The sequence below is a fragment of the Pavona decussata genome, unplaced genomic scaffold (genome assembly GCF_977016875.1).
Source record: "Pavona decussata unplaced genomic scaffold, jaPavDecu1.1 SCAFFOLD_181, whole genome shotgun sequence".
NCBI lineage: Eukaryota > Metazoa > Cnidaria > Anthozoa > Scleractinia > Agariciidae > Pavona > Pavona decussata.
This window is the reverse complement of record NW_028145591.1, coordinates 734,863-751,301: the sequence shown is the minus strand read 5'-3', so window position 1 is coordinate 751,301 and position 16,439 is coordinate 734,863. Positions and strand designations below refer to the sequence as shown.

General features: G+C 40.2%; 1 protein-coding gene across 2 annotated transcripts in view; it reads left to right on the top strand.

The window, feature by feature from the left end:
- LOC146463067 (tectonin beta-propeller repeat-containing protein 1-like) overlaps positions 1-6,853 on the top strand; it is a 37,545-nt gene extending 30,692 nt beyond the window's left edge. For both annotated transcript variants that reach the window (XM_085084885.1, XM_085084886.1), the window contains exons 14-18: positions 255-390; positions 2,721-2,810; positions 3,613-3,719; positions 4,144-4,233; positions 4,324-6,853. In XM_085084885.1, coding sequence (XP_084941011.1) covers positions 255-390; positions 2,721-2,810; positions 3,613-3,719; positions 4,144-4,233; positions 4,324-4,563 — 663 coding nt within the window. In that variant the 3' untranslated portion in view covers positions 4,564-6,853. The remainder of the gene's footprint in view (positions 1-254; positions 391-2,720; positions 2,811-3,612; positions 3,720-4,143; positions 4,234-4,323) is intronic.
- The last annotated feature ends 9,586 nt before the right edge of the window (positions 6,854-16,439 follow it).

The window sequence follows — 16,439 nt, the reverse complement described above, 5'->3', positions numbered from 1 at the left end:
AGCGGAACGTCTAATTGTTTTAGTGTTTTAGTGACCGATATGTTCCACAGATCGATAACAATGGTTTATACCAAGCAAGTTGGTTTGTAAGTTCGTCAATTTTCCTTGAATACGCTTCCAGAGCAGCCTAGAACATCCTTGTGTTTGCAATCAGATTGCGAGTTTGCCTAGTGGTTCGCCACTGGGTTATACTAAAGATAGCATGAATATTACCTTGACACTTTCACTTTGCTTATATGAACTTTTCGATTCAGGGTACAGCCTGGGAGCACATATCAACCGATGTTCCGTTTATCAGTATCACAGTTGGGTGTAAGCGGCGAGTCTGGGGAATAGCTGAGAATGGAACCGCCTACTTCAGGGCAGGATTCGGAGAAAACAACATCACAGGTACAGTGGTACATTGGCCAACTACATAATGTAAACTAGAAACACGGGTAAGATATGAAATCGTGTCCGAGAGGTCAGCGCGTTTGGATGGCAGTGTCAAGCGCCCTTCCATAGCTATCTTGTTGTTAGCTTCAGGTATAGGTTGCCGCCAAGTTGCATTAGCTCGATTGTTGTCACACTCACCATCATAAGTTGTTCTTAATCCACTAAACAATGGGAAATTAGGGTCTTAAATGAAATGTTGAGATCAGGGCCCCAATACCCTGTCTCTGTTCGGATGATCATGTATTATTGTGCAGTTACCTTTAAGCTTTTGGCCCTGCCTCCTTCACCCTTCACACGTTCTGTTAACAAGGCCAGCTTGTTTAAATAGAGAATTACTTCTGCTTAGTTGGGGACTGTAGTGGCCATAGTTTGCGGTATTCATTCATGTACTAGAGTAAATGGCATAAGAGCATGATTGTACTGGCAGCAGTTGCTATCTGTCCCTCCACATTCTGATGTAGAATCTCATCCTTGAGTTGAGCTTTAAAGATATATAAAGGCACTACCATTCAGGAAAGAAAGTTGCAGAATATTTCAAAGCAGAAACATGTGACAGCAACAGTTTTGTTGTTCGTCCTTCGTAGTCGAAGATGACCATGACATCTCTTAGTTAGTAGAGTTAGTAGAGCTGCTTCGGTGTGTGCGGTGGTGGCTGATGAGGCCAATCCGGGCGAGGAAGCCTCTCCCACAGGTAGGGCAGAAGTGGGTAGGCGTTGTGCTGTTGGTGCTGATAGCTCTGGCCTTGCGTGCTGCACGCTTCTGCTCGGCTTGAAGGGACTTACGCTCCTCTGCTGTGTTGGCTCCTTTTGCGATGAGGTGGCGCCAGCGGGGTCTGTCGGAGGCAAGCGATTCCCAGGACTTAGTGCTGATGTTGAAGTCTTTTAAGGAGACCTTCAGACTGTCCTTGAAGCGTTTTCTCTGCCCTCCGACTGTACGCTTGCCGTGACAGAGTTCTCCATTGAGGAGCTTCTTTGGGATGCGGTCATCGGGCATGCGGGAGACGTGGCCTGCCCATCTCAGTTGAGCCTTGCGCATGGTGGTGGTGATGCTAGGGAAGTTTGCCTGTTTCAGGACCTCCGTGTCGGGGACTTGGTCCTGCCAGCGGATGTGGAGAAGATTGCGGAGGCATCTGAGGTGGAAATGGTTCAGTTGTTTTTCATGCCGTCTGTACGCGGTCCAGGTTTCTGAGCCGTAGAGTAGAGTAGTAAGGACGACTGCCCGGTAGACTTTTAGCTTGGTCTCAAGGCTTATTCCTCTCCTCTCACAGACTCTCTCTCAGTCTCCCAAATGCACTGCTTGCCTTGGAGATTCTGTTGTTGATCTCGGCATCGATGGTGGCTCTGCGAGAGAGTGAACTGCCCAGGTAGGTGAAGGTCTCAACTGCCTGGAGGGTCTGTCCATTCACTGAGATTTGAGGCTCGTAGTATTGGTTTCCTGGAGCTGGCTGGAACATCACCTCAGTCTTCTTGGTGCTGATGCTGAGGCCGAAGTTGTTGCAGGCTGCGGAGAAGCTGTCCATCTCCACTTGCATCTCATGCTCATCACTGGCGTTGAGGGCGCAGTCGTCAGCGAAGAACAGTCTGAGAACAGTCTCCTTCACCTTCGTGACGGCCTGCAGTCTCCTCGGGTTGAACAACTTTCCGTCAGTCCTGAACTTGATGTTGATGCCGGGCTCACAGTCTCTGAAGGCGTCAGTCAGCATTGCTGAAAACACCGTGCTGAACAGCGTCGGGGCCAGGACACAACCCTGTTTGACTCCGTTGGTCACTGGGAAGGCTTCGGAGGGTTGGCCGTCGTCCAGGACTCGGGCCATCATGCCATCATGGAATTGGCGGACTATTGCGATGAAAGTGCTTGGGCAGTCCCTCCTGACTGACTGTATCGAAGGCCTTGGTCAAATCAACGAAGGTCGTGTACAATGTTTTTGTCCACTATTCTGATAGAGTGGTTTATCTTAATGTATAGTTGGACTCAACATCACACAGTTGGTCTGTTAATTACTGCCAGAGGTTGTCGGCAGAGCCGTCTAGACTGGCATTTGCTATTTGCTATTTGTTATCATTTTACGTATCAAAATAAAGTGTTGATGTTGTCGAATCATCCTGCGAGTGATAAGTAATGACATGATGGAACTTTTGGAATCAGCTGTCCTCTTGTTTATGTGAGTGTCAATGAGGGTAAAATAAGATGTGTTGTATGTATTATGCTTATGTTGCATGTTTATTTGTTTGGTGTATGCAGGGCTGTTCCATAAATCTCGCATTATTTCTTCATTCATTGTACAGGAAATCAGTGGTTTCACATAAGTGAGAGGCCTCCGCATTTATTCCAAATATCCGCTGGAGGAACGTCGGTGTGGGCCCGTGAAAAAACAGGTAAGATATGGCCGCGATTTAGTAAGTCAAAGCGCTGTGTGAGCAAACTCGTGAATTCAACAGGTGAATGGAATGAAATTTTGGATTATGTGTATTAAACTTCACTCGCACTATTCCTTTCGATAGCGTTTGTTCCGGTGAATCGATCTTATCGCTCACACTCGATCCCGAGTGAAATTTATTGCGAAGTTTTAGTTCCTATTTTACCCTTAGCCTTTCACTCACGGCATTGCATTTTGCGGCCGGAGACAGAAATACGTGAAGCGTTGTGTTATTGTATGCAAATTTTCAGTGTTTACGTTCTAAATTGACGCCGAATGAGATTTGTCGCACTATAAAATTTCCTATTTTACCTTTATTTCTTCACTCACGACGTTTTCATGTTTACGTTTCATGCTTGCTGAAACGAGCAGTTCCGCTCTCGAAGTCAAACTTTTGGAAATTATCTGTTCTTGAAAGGAAAGTTGTGCCTTTGTTTCGGTAAATGAAAGGACTTAGCAGACAACACCTCTACTGTTTTCTTCCTAGAATAATTTATTCGTTGCGTTGATTTTTCGTCCTTGTTATTTGTCCCGTATTGGCGGATGATGATGAATGTATATTACGTGGACTAATGAATGATTTATAATTTTGATTAAATTCCGATTTAACTTATATAAAGTTTACGACCTATCGATCGACCGAGCGAGTGAATTTTCCCCCAACTCATCCATCGTGCATGCGCAATTCAAGAGTTAATTAGCCAGTACTAAAAATGTAAAGCCACACAATAAAGACTGTATATGTTAAACTGCTTCTTTAGGTACATGCTGGTATCGACAACACATCACAGATACCTACCCAGAAGGCACCGCGTGGCAATCTCAGCCATACAGTGTGATGTCTCTCTCTGTGGGTCCAAACAACCAGGTACAACTAGACATTGATACAGTAAACAAACTGTGTTACCATGGAGAACATTGCTACCAAGTGTAACTATTTTAAACATCAGGGGAGGGTTGCAGCCGCGTACATTGAGAAATTAGGGACCTTCAGATTTGACTGCGAGTACGAGATTGAGTACGAATACGACTTTTTAAATCTAGTTGCGTGGTTTAGATAACTGCTTGTCACACCAATCTTGATTCTAGGGTCTCTTCATCTGCTGGTAAATAACGGGAAGGAGTGAGAGTTCTGGGGATGTGACTGATTTGAAATTTGAAAGTCGTACTCGTACTCGTACTCTGATCTGAAGGCTATTGTCTATTGACTATGTTATAATGCGGTTAGTAGTCCTTGTTAACGAGGAAAGACGTATTCGGTTTGTTCGCCAGCTGACAGTGTTTCTCTTTAGGTTTGGATGATCAACAGGAACTCTATCGAGCGGCGCTACAGAGTGACACCAAGTGACCCACTAGGGAGGGGCTGGGAAGTCGTGTTATCGGTGAGTTTGTTCAAGTTGATCGCTCCAATAGAGTGTTTTCGCGGCGTGGTATAGGTCTATCACACTTACTGAGGTTTGTTGCACTCGTAGGACTGTTGGCGCTGGATTAGCGTCAGATCTTCTACAGTAGCTGATGAACGTGTAGACGAGGCAGAAGATGTTGTCAAAGAAGTTCCTGTGATAGAGGCAAACAGTTTGCTGACCAAACTGGACCTGAGTGAGGTGGATGTATACAGCATGTACAGCAACAATGACACGCTGGAGGAAACACCGGGCAGTGAATTAGAGGAGCCGGAATACACGAGTAAAGAGGCTGTAAACGAACACTGAGTTATGTGGGTCCGGGTTAGGTTAGGCTTAACCAGCAGTTAAATTACTTGTTGAAAGCAAAGCCAGAAATGTTCAATATATTATAACGCAAAATGTTTTTTCGCCGCAGTTGAAAAGCAAAAGATTAGAAATACTCGACCAAGCAGTTTCATTTTTCCTCCAAAAGGGAACATGTGATGCTGAAAACTGGTAAAGGTTTGCCGTACACGCTGAGGTCTGCAGTAGTAAGAATGTTTGGGAAATTAAAAGACAAATGCGCGATAATTCTTATGAATATAAGATATTGTAATTCCGCCTTGAATGCAACTTAAAATTGTGCTTCTCCTAGTGCCAATCAGTACGTTCGCCTTATGTTTCTGATTGCCCTGCTTCTTTCAATTAAAGCTTTGGATGACAGCTTTTCAGATGAGAGGCAATCTGATTGCACTCTTCCGCTATTTGCGCGTCAGTTACGACAAATGTATTAGCAAAGCATTTTCAAAGTAACTTTAACCAGTATTTTGTGTAGCGAGTTTTACGGTCATGACCATGGGGGTTTATTTGATAAAATAAGGAAAAAAAATCTGTCAACGGATTCTAAAATAATGGGTATTTTTTTATGTAAAAATCAGGTTTTAAAAAAAACTGATTTCTCAAAAACTTAAAATACCGTAACAAAATAAATAAAAAATTGTTAAGGTTCTATCATTTCTTATTTAGGGTGCTAAAACTTGAAGAAATCGGTTGAATCTTTCGTGTCAAAAAGGTTTATTCAAAAATGTTACCAACGCGCCAATAAATAGGAACGGGCCACCTTTAATGCGGTTAACAGGCGGTTGGTATCATAATATTTTGAACATAAAAATGGCTTCCTTTGAACTAAGAAAGACACAGAACTGAGAAAGTAGGAGCAGAGATAATTGCAGTTGAATCTCTTTGGGGCGGCGGTTTGCAAGAATTGAGAAGCAAGTAATTTTCTTCGCGAAAGAGGAACGCGTATTTTTAACAGCAGAGCATTCTGCGAATTTTTCAAGTACTACAGTACCTAATCTTAGAGTACTTTCCATTTGTCGGAACTGTCCAGCCAGTCTAAATTAAATGCGTCATTTTGAATGGATGGTGCTGCAAAATCTTAAAAAATAATCACTCCGAAAATGGTACGCGCTATTTTGAAGACATTCGAAGGACTAGGATGAAACTTATCCTTCAAATTGGTACATTTTACGTTTACAAACTGACTGGTCTGGCCGGCCAGCTCTGACAAATGGAAAGCGCCCATAGAAGCGTCGGTATAAAGTTCAGATCAAGTTACAGACTTCTTACAAATTACGAATTGTATTGCATAAGATCTGACTGCATATTAGGACATATAAAACTGTTGCAAATTGTATTCAAAGAGCAGTAACATTTAGTAGAAAACTAAACAAAGTAATAGTTTTTCTTTTTACATGGCTTTTTTATATTAATTTAGTTGCTTTCATAAGAAAGTTAAGTAAGAGGAAAACTCAGTTACGTGTTGTCGCCAAGAAGCTTTTCTTTGACTCTTATATAAACCGAGAAGTACAGACGCAAATAAGAGAACGTAACTGCGAAATCGAACGGCGAACACCACCCTGAATTAGCGTAGAGTGCTTGTTCAGGGTAGACAGGGAACAAAACTCAATTTCTTCCTTTATGTTTATTATACTCGCGCAAACCGAGAGTTCCACAGTAAGCGAAACATAATCCATGAAACGTCGAGTAAGCCTGGAGAGATTGTAATTTTCTTTTCACTATGTTGCTTCAGATACGCGAAATGCTCTTTGTCAAGAAATTTGCGTAAAACAACAAGTTTGAATACAATGAGGTTTCAAAAAAAAAAAAAAAAAAAGCGAAAAACATTTTTCCAAAAAACGTTTAGCAGTTTTTCTATTTTCCTAGATGTTTGCAAGTAACTTTGATGAGAGTAATGAACATCTTTCTTTTAGTTTATTCACAGATTATTACATTGAAGAAAATATGTTCATAAAATCTCCGAATTCATAAGCAAGACAAGTGTGTGAACATAGCTTACAAATATTGACAAGGACTTAACAATTACTTAAAGTAATTTTAAATGTTACGAGAGTAGGTATATTTATCCAAGAAGAACAAATGTCAGAATATTTCCAATGATAGTTAACTTGAAACATCCAATATTTTCCAGTGAGTAGGATATATTATTGAAGGTTTGTATTTAGCTGAAGGGAAAGCTTATAATTTCAGACCGGTTGGATTTTTTTACAGAATGCAGTCAGATTGTAAAGCGGTTCATAAAAATGCTGTTCGACTAGACTGTGTCCTCTTCTGTCTTAATCTGTACACATTTCCGAAATATATCAATTCTTCCTGTTTTTTGCGTGATATGGGATGGATCTCAACTCTGGCCTAATCGAACCCTCTTTTTGACAGGTCCTTATCGGCGTATGGTTCAGTTTGCGTTGGTATGTATGTTTGTATAACGCTATGTGGTAGCAATCAGACTGAGTGTAGTTTACGGAGAGTACTGACAACCAATGAACAGTGTGTTTCTAAAGATGCCTTAAGCTAAAGGTCGACAAGGGTGAAAGTTATCGACCATCTTGTAAGTAGCAAATAATTTAACTGATTTCCAGGCAAAACACTGGCAGGTCAAGCCCACTATCCGATAACATGAACTTGATGTCGAAATACTAAAGTATAGACTTAATAGTTGGCGTTTTGGTGAGATAAGAGCAGTGTTGAATCGGCTCGAAAATAGACTTTATAGTTTGCGTTTTGGTGAGATAAGAGCCGTGCTGAATCGGCTCAAAAATAGATCGAGACATGGTCTGAGTTGGCAAGGACTTCGAGCACAATGAAAAAAAAATTCCTTGAAGGGAAAGCAATCGGGTTTGTAACACGCAAATCTGTTTTGCACGGTGATTGCTCACCTCAAAAACTTCAACACAGGTTATGCACGCTTTGCGTTCCTATGTTTTCTCTTTGGCCTGTATTCCTTCCTTCCCTAGTACAATAAGGCTGCTGTAAAAGTCTGCAAAAAAGAGTTCCGTTTGTGAAAATGTCACAAGGCGTTTTGGGGTCCAAGAATTATTCCAAATCCCTTTTCTATTGATTGGCAATAGTTTTAATTTAAACTAATCCAATGTGTGCAAAACGAAGCCATTATATTTCTAATACAGTACCTTATTACACCAAAGGTCATCAAAGCGTAATACACTCTTTTGTTTATAAGAACACCAAATGTCGGGGCTGAGGCTGAATGTTCTTATTTTTTGGCAATTTGAGCCTGAAAAGTTCTTAAAATGTTACCTCTAATTAAAGTATTTCAAAATATCTATGCGGGCGTGACGATTCACGAAAAATTATAATAATTCCTCGTTCGGAATGCAACAGTAGAATTTTCAGTTTCTAATGAGACTCCAAGTGGTGGGGCTGGGGAGCTGCACGACTTGGTTATGGGTGGGTTTGTGCCACACAGGCCAGTATAAGCGCTTTTTCTTCGAAAATTCGCTTATGTGCGCCATTTCCTATATGATACTTATATGAATGATACTTCACGGCAACTGAAGAAAGGCATCGTCGTTCGCCGCGGAAAAGAAAATATTTGTCTTGGGAACAAATTCGTTGCAAAGAAACAAATTAAAACTTTTCCAAAATATTCAGACAAATTTCATTTCCAAACCATTTTGAAAAGCAATGGCCGGATAATTTTATGGAGTCTGGTAATGCATTCAAACTTTAGTATAACACAGCACGATACTATACGATGGTTTATTGTGTTTGTCTTGTGTTGTTTTTTTTTTTTGTTATGTGTTTTTGTTCTTTTCTTTGGAGGCTTCTTGTTGTGTTCGTTGCACTGTGTTTGTTTTGGTCTTGTCTTGTGCTGTTTTGTTATGTTTGTATTCTTCTGTTTGTTGTCTTGTTGTTGAGTTGCGTTGTGTTCTATACTTGTCTCTATATAGTTTTGTTTTGTGACGTGTTTTGTTGTGTTGTGCTGTTTTGCATTGTGTTGGTTGGTGTGTTTCGTTTGTTTTGTTTTGTGCCTTTTTGTGTTCTGTTCTTATGAGCTGGATCTATTGATTGAATGTTACGTATTATTGTTTTAAATTGTGTTTTGTTGTATTGTGCTGTTTTGTGCTTGTGTTGTAGTGGATCTTTTGGGAAATAGTTGGATGGAAAGGTGGTTGTATTGCATTGAATTGTACTGTATCACTGACATCAATTGATTAATTAAATGATAAAAAAATGGTTCACTCTGTAGACTCTGTATACTGTGCGCTAAGTTTACTGATTGTTGATTGATTGTTGCGGTTGTATAGGCAAATAACAATAGCTTGGTGACAAACCAATCAGAAGTGGGTGGCGCATCACATATTAACCAACAGGAAAGAAGCAATAGTATACAGCTGTTTCGACAAAGGTTGTCCAAAAAAGCGTAAAAGCGTACGCGGCAATGCCGAAAGGTAGTCTGGGAAATACCCAAAAAATTTCAACAAAAAGCTCAGAATCCATAATGCCTCGACCGTATAGCAAAGACTTGGGATAGCGGGCATTATGGATTCCGGGCATTATGGATTCTGAACTCTTATTGAAATTTATTGGTATTTCCCAGACTACCTTTCAACATTGTCGCGTACGCTTTTACGCTTTTTTTTTTGGACAACCTTTGTCGAAACAGCTCTAATTAACGTAAAAAAAATTGACGGAATTAAAGTGGCTAAATTAAGTGACCAAAACGTAGAAAGCAGGGCTCGAAATAATTTCCGGAGAGTCTCCGGACACGATGACCGGCCCAATTCATTTTAGCTCGGTCACGTACCGTTTCTGGCCGGTCAAATTATATGAAATAAATAACTCTTAAAACAGGGGCCCATGAACCAAAACTGGCATTATATATTTCCAAAAAAGTTAGAGCACTTTAAAGCACTCATTGTCAACAACAAATGTAAATTACAGCAGCAAAATGAAAATAAGCTTTATACAGTGTATGTGTATTAATACGTACTGTACACTGTCTGTAAGACTAACCCACAACACGTTAAATATCGTTATCGTATACATTAAATTTGTAAATAAGTAAATGCACAGTAAATGCCTCCAAATATAATGATTTCTGGTGTACGTATCGCGGTGTGAGATCTTGATCCTAAAACTCCGCCAGTAATCCATGTTTATACTCCTCATTACAACAGATTTATCGAGAAAAGCTTAGTAACCAGGCATTTTAACTTGGGTGTGCCGGAACCGGAAGACACATCAAGTGTTCAAGAAATATGGTAAAATTTGAAAGTCTGGAAATGTTATTTATTGACAACTGCCAAGAAATTTCTCAGGAAAGTTATAAAATATCTCCCTTTAAGCAACACAAACATCTCAAGCTTTTGTGTGTGGCACACAACCGAGAAGATTGTGTTGTTGAGCTGTTGAAGTACACTATCAGTAAAGTACTTTTAGATATTCGAGGGCATTACTTCACACAAGAAGACTTTGATTACTCGGGAACATTACCATGCACAGCATAGAATCAAAGAAGTTGGCGATTATCAACATATGATCACATGCCTGCTGCGCGGGTTCCCATGACGTGATGTATTGTACGCACATCCGGCACACACAAAAGATAAACACACAGATAAACTTGCGAAGATTGGAATAACTATTGGTTTTATAAAGTATAGTTCCTTTGCTTTTGTACTTTGATTATATTTATTCTGGGCTGAGGAATTACTTTATATGCAGGGAGAAATGCAAAACTTGAAAATTAACTAGTAAAAGTGAATTAGAAAATAAATTATTTTTAACTTTGTGACCGGAAGTGCGTGAACCCCGATGTCTGTTTTCAATGCCCGGATTGTAAACAACGGTTCTTGATGCATTTCACCCAGGATTTCAGATCAAAGTTCCGAAAATGACAATACACAGCGACTTGCTACAACTGAAACAACTGAACAGCATGGAAATTTTAATTTATTTCATTTTCAAAACGATCAAATGTGACCGGTCAACATGACCGGCAAGACGAAAGGTTGACCGGTCAACTCCCAAATCAGTCCGGACATTGTCCGTTGACCGACCGTTATTTCTAGCCCTGGAAAGTAAACCAAGATAGAATAACAACAATGTCCTAACTGTTTGCGTTAGCTAATTTCTACCACCAGATAAGAATAGAGATAGATTCGCGTGCGACATTTATGATTTATGACATATTGAGCTATTTGAAGACAAGTATTCGATTACTGATTCTCAAGAAAATCGACCTGAAACAACCTTGACAACCTTTGGTTCAGTCTTCGTAGGTAGGTTTCTTGCGGAATTCGCTGGTGTGTTGCGGCAATTGTTTTAAATATTTGATGTAAAGCCATTTTGGTTAGTAAGCCTCAACTGCTCTCCGGTTTTTCTCTTCGAAAGGACAAAGTTTTGTCTTCGATTTCCGTTCGAAGCTTAAAGCCGGATTGTATGCTGATGATATTTGTTACGGTAAACAAATTTACTGCTACTTCTGTATGTCGGTAACGTACGCCAATCTGTTCATTCCTGAAGTTCGATAGATCTACTACAATTCCAGTGAAAATTACTAAGCATTAGTTTCCTGTATTATTATTAGTTTGTTGAATTTTTTCCATGTAGTTTTTAAATTGGTTCCCATTGAAAAGAAAAACGAGCGTCGTTTTGGTAGTGGCCTGTGGCATAATTTTTGGGGAAATTTAAAATTGAACACATAGCAAAGGTTGACGGTTTTGCATTTTTAATCCGTTCTCTCATTTGACAAGTTTACTTACGTTAAAATTTCCACTGAACGCCCAAATTTACTTTTTAAACAATTGTTTAGAAATGTTCAGGGGACTCCCTCGAGCTCGAGAGTGTGTTTTTGCTGTCAACTCAACGGAATCTAAAACCTATTCCTAAACAACACCAAAAACAAGAAATAATTGATTTCGTCAGACAGGCGTTTCCTACTTTCAAAAAGGTATCACACAATACTTTAAAAGAAAATATGCTTTTTGGCAAACTCTTAGAGCACATTTCTTTACAACGTGTAAGAGCACCACACACCCTAAACTTTCTGTTACCTTTTCGACGTTTTATACTTTACTCTCTGACATAGACAAAGCGGAAACGATACCAAAAAACAAATAGCAACACAAAACGGTAAGAAAGTATCGCTCAGTATTTTCTATTTGAATAACCACACTGGTATTTCATTCACAAACTCAAAAGTTGCAGCCACCTTAATTATAGAGTACAATAATGAACAGAAACCAGGAGAAAATACTGCTTGGTAGATTTCCTTTACATACGTAATGGTTAGAACAACTGCCATAGTTAGCGGGACAAGAAAGTTCGGCCACGTAACTACAGATCTGAAAGACCTTAGATGGTCCCACTTGTATCTAAGGGACACCATCTTGGCCTTTAAGGGCCCATTAAAGTATCTCGTTGCTAAGCTACACGGTTGCTACCCAAGTACAATTTCACTTCCGGTAAGCCAAAAATTTTTCGCGCGCTTTTTTCGGTGTCGGCCCGGCGTCGCCGATTCAAGTCGCCTTCGTTGCAACAAACACAAGAAAAACTTTTCGTCTACATTTTTATTGATTAGTTTTCTGCTTTACGGTTACAACATGTGAGTCGTGCCTTTATTTTTTAAACTTGAGTGTTTTGCTTGAAAATGTTGTCCACGCACGGACGTAAGCAGAAAGCCGCAGCGATGGCTACATGTCGATGGGGGAAATCTCGAAAAGGTGACAGTACAAGGTGTCAGGTTGGGAATCGAAATCTCAAAGATGCGGAGACACAAACTGAAATTAGTATTGCGCTATCATCACCTGCAAACTTCAAAGAAAATTCTGTGTCCGTGGCTTTTTGACCGCTCCGAAACTCCCTGACGTATTTTGCGATAAAACTGTGCGACCCTGTGTCCGTGAACTGCCCTCCCAAACCTGAGTAACTCCACTATTTAGATATAACACAAATAAACGAAGCTATCGAGGCCACTAAATTGAAACCACTCTCCCAAGACAGCATGGAGCAGCAGACGGTGAGCAAGGAGGCTTGTAAATTATCCTTGAAAGCAGCTCTAGCTCAAGAATTTCATTCTTACATCAAAAATGCTAACCACTCGATAGAAAACCTGACTGATAATGGTGAGCTCGAAACTTGTGATGGACAACTTCTCCTTACAACATCAACCTCGCTTGAGAACCTAGTTAACAGTAATTTAAGTAATCTACAACAGTGTGAAGTCCTGTGAAAAAGAAACTGAATTCGAATTTTGTTCGGTAAGACAAAACACAGTTGAAGAGTTCGAGTTCGAGTGCAGTCGATGTGGGAAAAAAGTCAACTTGAAGAGTAGTATTCCTGTCGTTAAAGCCACAACTCGTCCAAGATCTGCAATACGTTATCTCTTTACTCTTTCATTCCTTGTCAATGGGCAATATTTCAAAGATTACCACAAAATTCTCGGGACTCTCGGTCTGGATCACGTCAGTTCCACTCAGTGGATCCATATTGAATGGATTGCACCGTTCGTAAAAAGGATCGCCGACTGGAGCGTCCAAGAAGCAAGAACTGAAGCAGTTCGGCGTGGAGATAAGTCATCATTGCACATTTCGACGGCTTTTATCTGACTCGCGGCCACTATTCGAATAGGGACTTTAAGATATGGCGACTACGGACTACGGACTACAGACGAGACGAAAATTAGGACTGGGACGAGACAAGTGTGCTCTCGCTTCCCACCGTCGTAAGCTGGCGACGGTGTGTAGGCGAGGAATTTCACGTACTGCGATCAAGGTGAGTACAGAGTTTCAAATTATTGTATGAGAAAAGAAAGTTTTCGTTAGAATATGGTCTGAAGGCTTGATGCTTTCTATCACGAACACGAAAAAGCACATATTTAGCAATTTCAAGCGCTTTTGAACTCCAAAAAGCGAAAAATTTACGGCTAAGTCGTGTTTACTGATTTTGACCGCCAATTTGTTTTTACTTTTATTTACATGAAAAACAAAACTTACGAGTGAAACACTCTCTTTGCATTTTGTAGACAAAAATGACTTCTCCCCAAGTGGAAATGTAAGTAAACAGGCTTTTTATCTTTGTACCGAAGTATTTGCAAGGAAATTATGATTGAAGTAGTATCTAACCTGTCTAACGTGTGCATTAAATTTTGACTTGCAGCGTCTACAGAATACACAAACCCTCTATTCCACTACACACAGTTCCTTGGGAGCACCTGAACTGTGGAGAAACCCCAAGAACCTCGGCTAAACGAGGAAGATCTTCCTTGTTCACTCTGAACTCAATTAAACATTCACTTGAGTCAAAGGAGTCGAGACAAAAACAATCGTACTCCCAGTATGGATATGATGGATTTACTGACTTGTAGGCATCAAACAAAAGTACGAATTCTTCTTCGTCAATTATTTCGTCCACTAAAGAGTAAACCAGGGCATTTCGAACCTTTTCAAAAGACATTCTGGACGCAAAATATGAAAACGTAAGCGAGTTTTTTTCTTGAGTTTACTTCGCGCTTTGTTCGTAGTCCGGTGTCTGTAGTCTGCGATCTTAACTTCGTATTTTCGCGCCACTGTTGTGTATTCGGCCCAGTCCTCCATAGTAAGAAAACCTTGCGTCCAACCGTAGTCCGTAGTCCGTAGTCGCCGTATCTTAAAGTTCGAATAACAGCTCAGCTACCGTCCACGATGCGAAGACTGGCAAAATTAATTTATTGCGTACTTACACCGAACAAAGCGCGGCCAAGGTGCTAACTGGGAAGGGACGAGCGGTGGAGCAGCCTGGCCAACAATGCTTAGGCACCAGGCCGCTGAAAATTCGCTCACCACTTCCGGTGCAGCGAAAAAAGAACTTTTCTCCTCGAGAGATAATTGTAGTTGCTGGATTTTAAAATTCGAAAGAACTCATATTTTCTCGGAATTCAAGCATGGGTTTTGCGACAAAATGAAAAACAGAAAAAATACGTGCAAAAGAATGGTCAAAGAAGCACAATTTCCATTCTCATTTTTTCAAATTTCATCATAAACCAAAACGCAAGCTTAAATTTCTTCAAAACGGCTTTTGAATTGTTATTGTACAGAAAATGCGGAAAAAAGGTTAAAGCCATTTAGTTAAAATGCATTTTCCTGTTTCTGGTCACGTGACATTGGGCGTGGTCCGATGACGTCATGAACTGGACCATATTTGCTCCCTGTGGATATTGCCCAAATTTGGTCCAATTGAAACATACACGTGCAGAGTTATAGCAAATTGATTTTTCCCTAGCAACAGCATCAAAAGATACTTTAATGGGCCCTAAGTGCATAACAGGCCAGGGTTCCGTTTCTCGAAAGTCCCGGTATCGGTTGTCTGGTGATAAATGTTTCTGAGCAGAAGTCAATTTTTGTTAGCTTTGAATACTAGATTTTAAAATCTTATAATTCTATGAAAACATTGGCCAAGTACAATGTCTGTAATCACTGTGTTATCGGCGAAAAAACATTTAAAAATATGCTTACTCTGCCCGGTAAGTTACCGGGACGTTCGAGAAACGGGCCCCCAGGCCCCAAAATACCTAAGTTCAAATTTATATCCAGAGGGAGTGTAAACGGGCGGGTGACTAGAAGTTCCCAACTGCTAAACATACCGCTTTTTAAAACTAAGTTTGGCCAGAGGTCTTTCCATTACAGAATTGTTACCTTGTGGAATGAGTTGAGATCTTCTCTTGAATTAACTGACTCTCTTTCAGGTTTTAAACTTTAACTTAAGGCGTCTCTTTTGAATGAATTTTTATCGAATTGAAATGTATGTTGCATTTCATAATTGAGTGCCCTTTTTAGTTTTAAACGTGGATGTGTATAGTATTTTAATAAATGCTTTAATTTAGTTTTTATATTTTAAGTCTCTCCCATGGGGAGATGTCAATAAACATATTGTATTGTATTGTATTGTATTGTATTGTAACTTAGCAGGGTCAACTTTGTATCGGTCACACATTTGCTAAAGTTGTCTCGAACGTCAGTTTTTACAACGGTTTTCATGCACCGCTTCAAGTTACCGCACCGACTATCAGCGCGAAAATCGTGCGTGTATTTTGATACCCGAGTTTGATTGACATGGCGAGTTTCTGTGGGACAGATTTTCAGTTTGAGGAGTCGGCTGTAAGGGGGTGTCAGAATACGCCTTCGATTCGTGCTCGGTACTTTCCGGCCGTAAAATATGGCTGTAAAATTATAGCGTGTAACCCAAACAGTACACGTGTATAAGGAGTATATTTTATTGCTTTGGCTCCAATTTCTGTCCCGTTGTGTTAAAGATGTTTTAAATTTCGTTCTGTTGGTTTAGTTTTCGTTTACTAAATTCTACTCCGTTGGTTCAATTTCAGATCTAACAGGAATGTCTTGAGAAAAGAATTTTATGATTTGAAGGAAAACTATAGCATAATTTGAAACAGGGCCCAGTTGTTCAAAGACCGATTAAGCTAATCCTGGGTTAACGTGAACTTTGATTCGAGTATATTTACTTATCCATAAGGATTCGTCCAAAAGATTTTCGTCCCTAAGTTTTACCTTAGATTTTTATTTACCATTATCTTAAAATGAGCCTTTAAAATCATTTTTAATGAGCGAGACGAAAACCTCGGTTAACTTTTAATCGTGGATTAGCGTTAATCGGCTTTCGAACAACCCAGCCCAGGATTTTAGCGGAAATGAACCCTTTTAGATATGGACATAAGCTCGCATCTGACATTTCTGAAGTTACGATGATCTTTTCTAATTATGTGGATCACCCCTCACAGAATACCTTCTTGTTTGATCCAATGTATGTCGGGGTTGGGAAAACTTTAGTGCGCTTTATTAGACTAGGATTAGTTTGGGATGTCTGTGGTCAGCAGTTGCGGCTGCCCA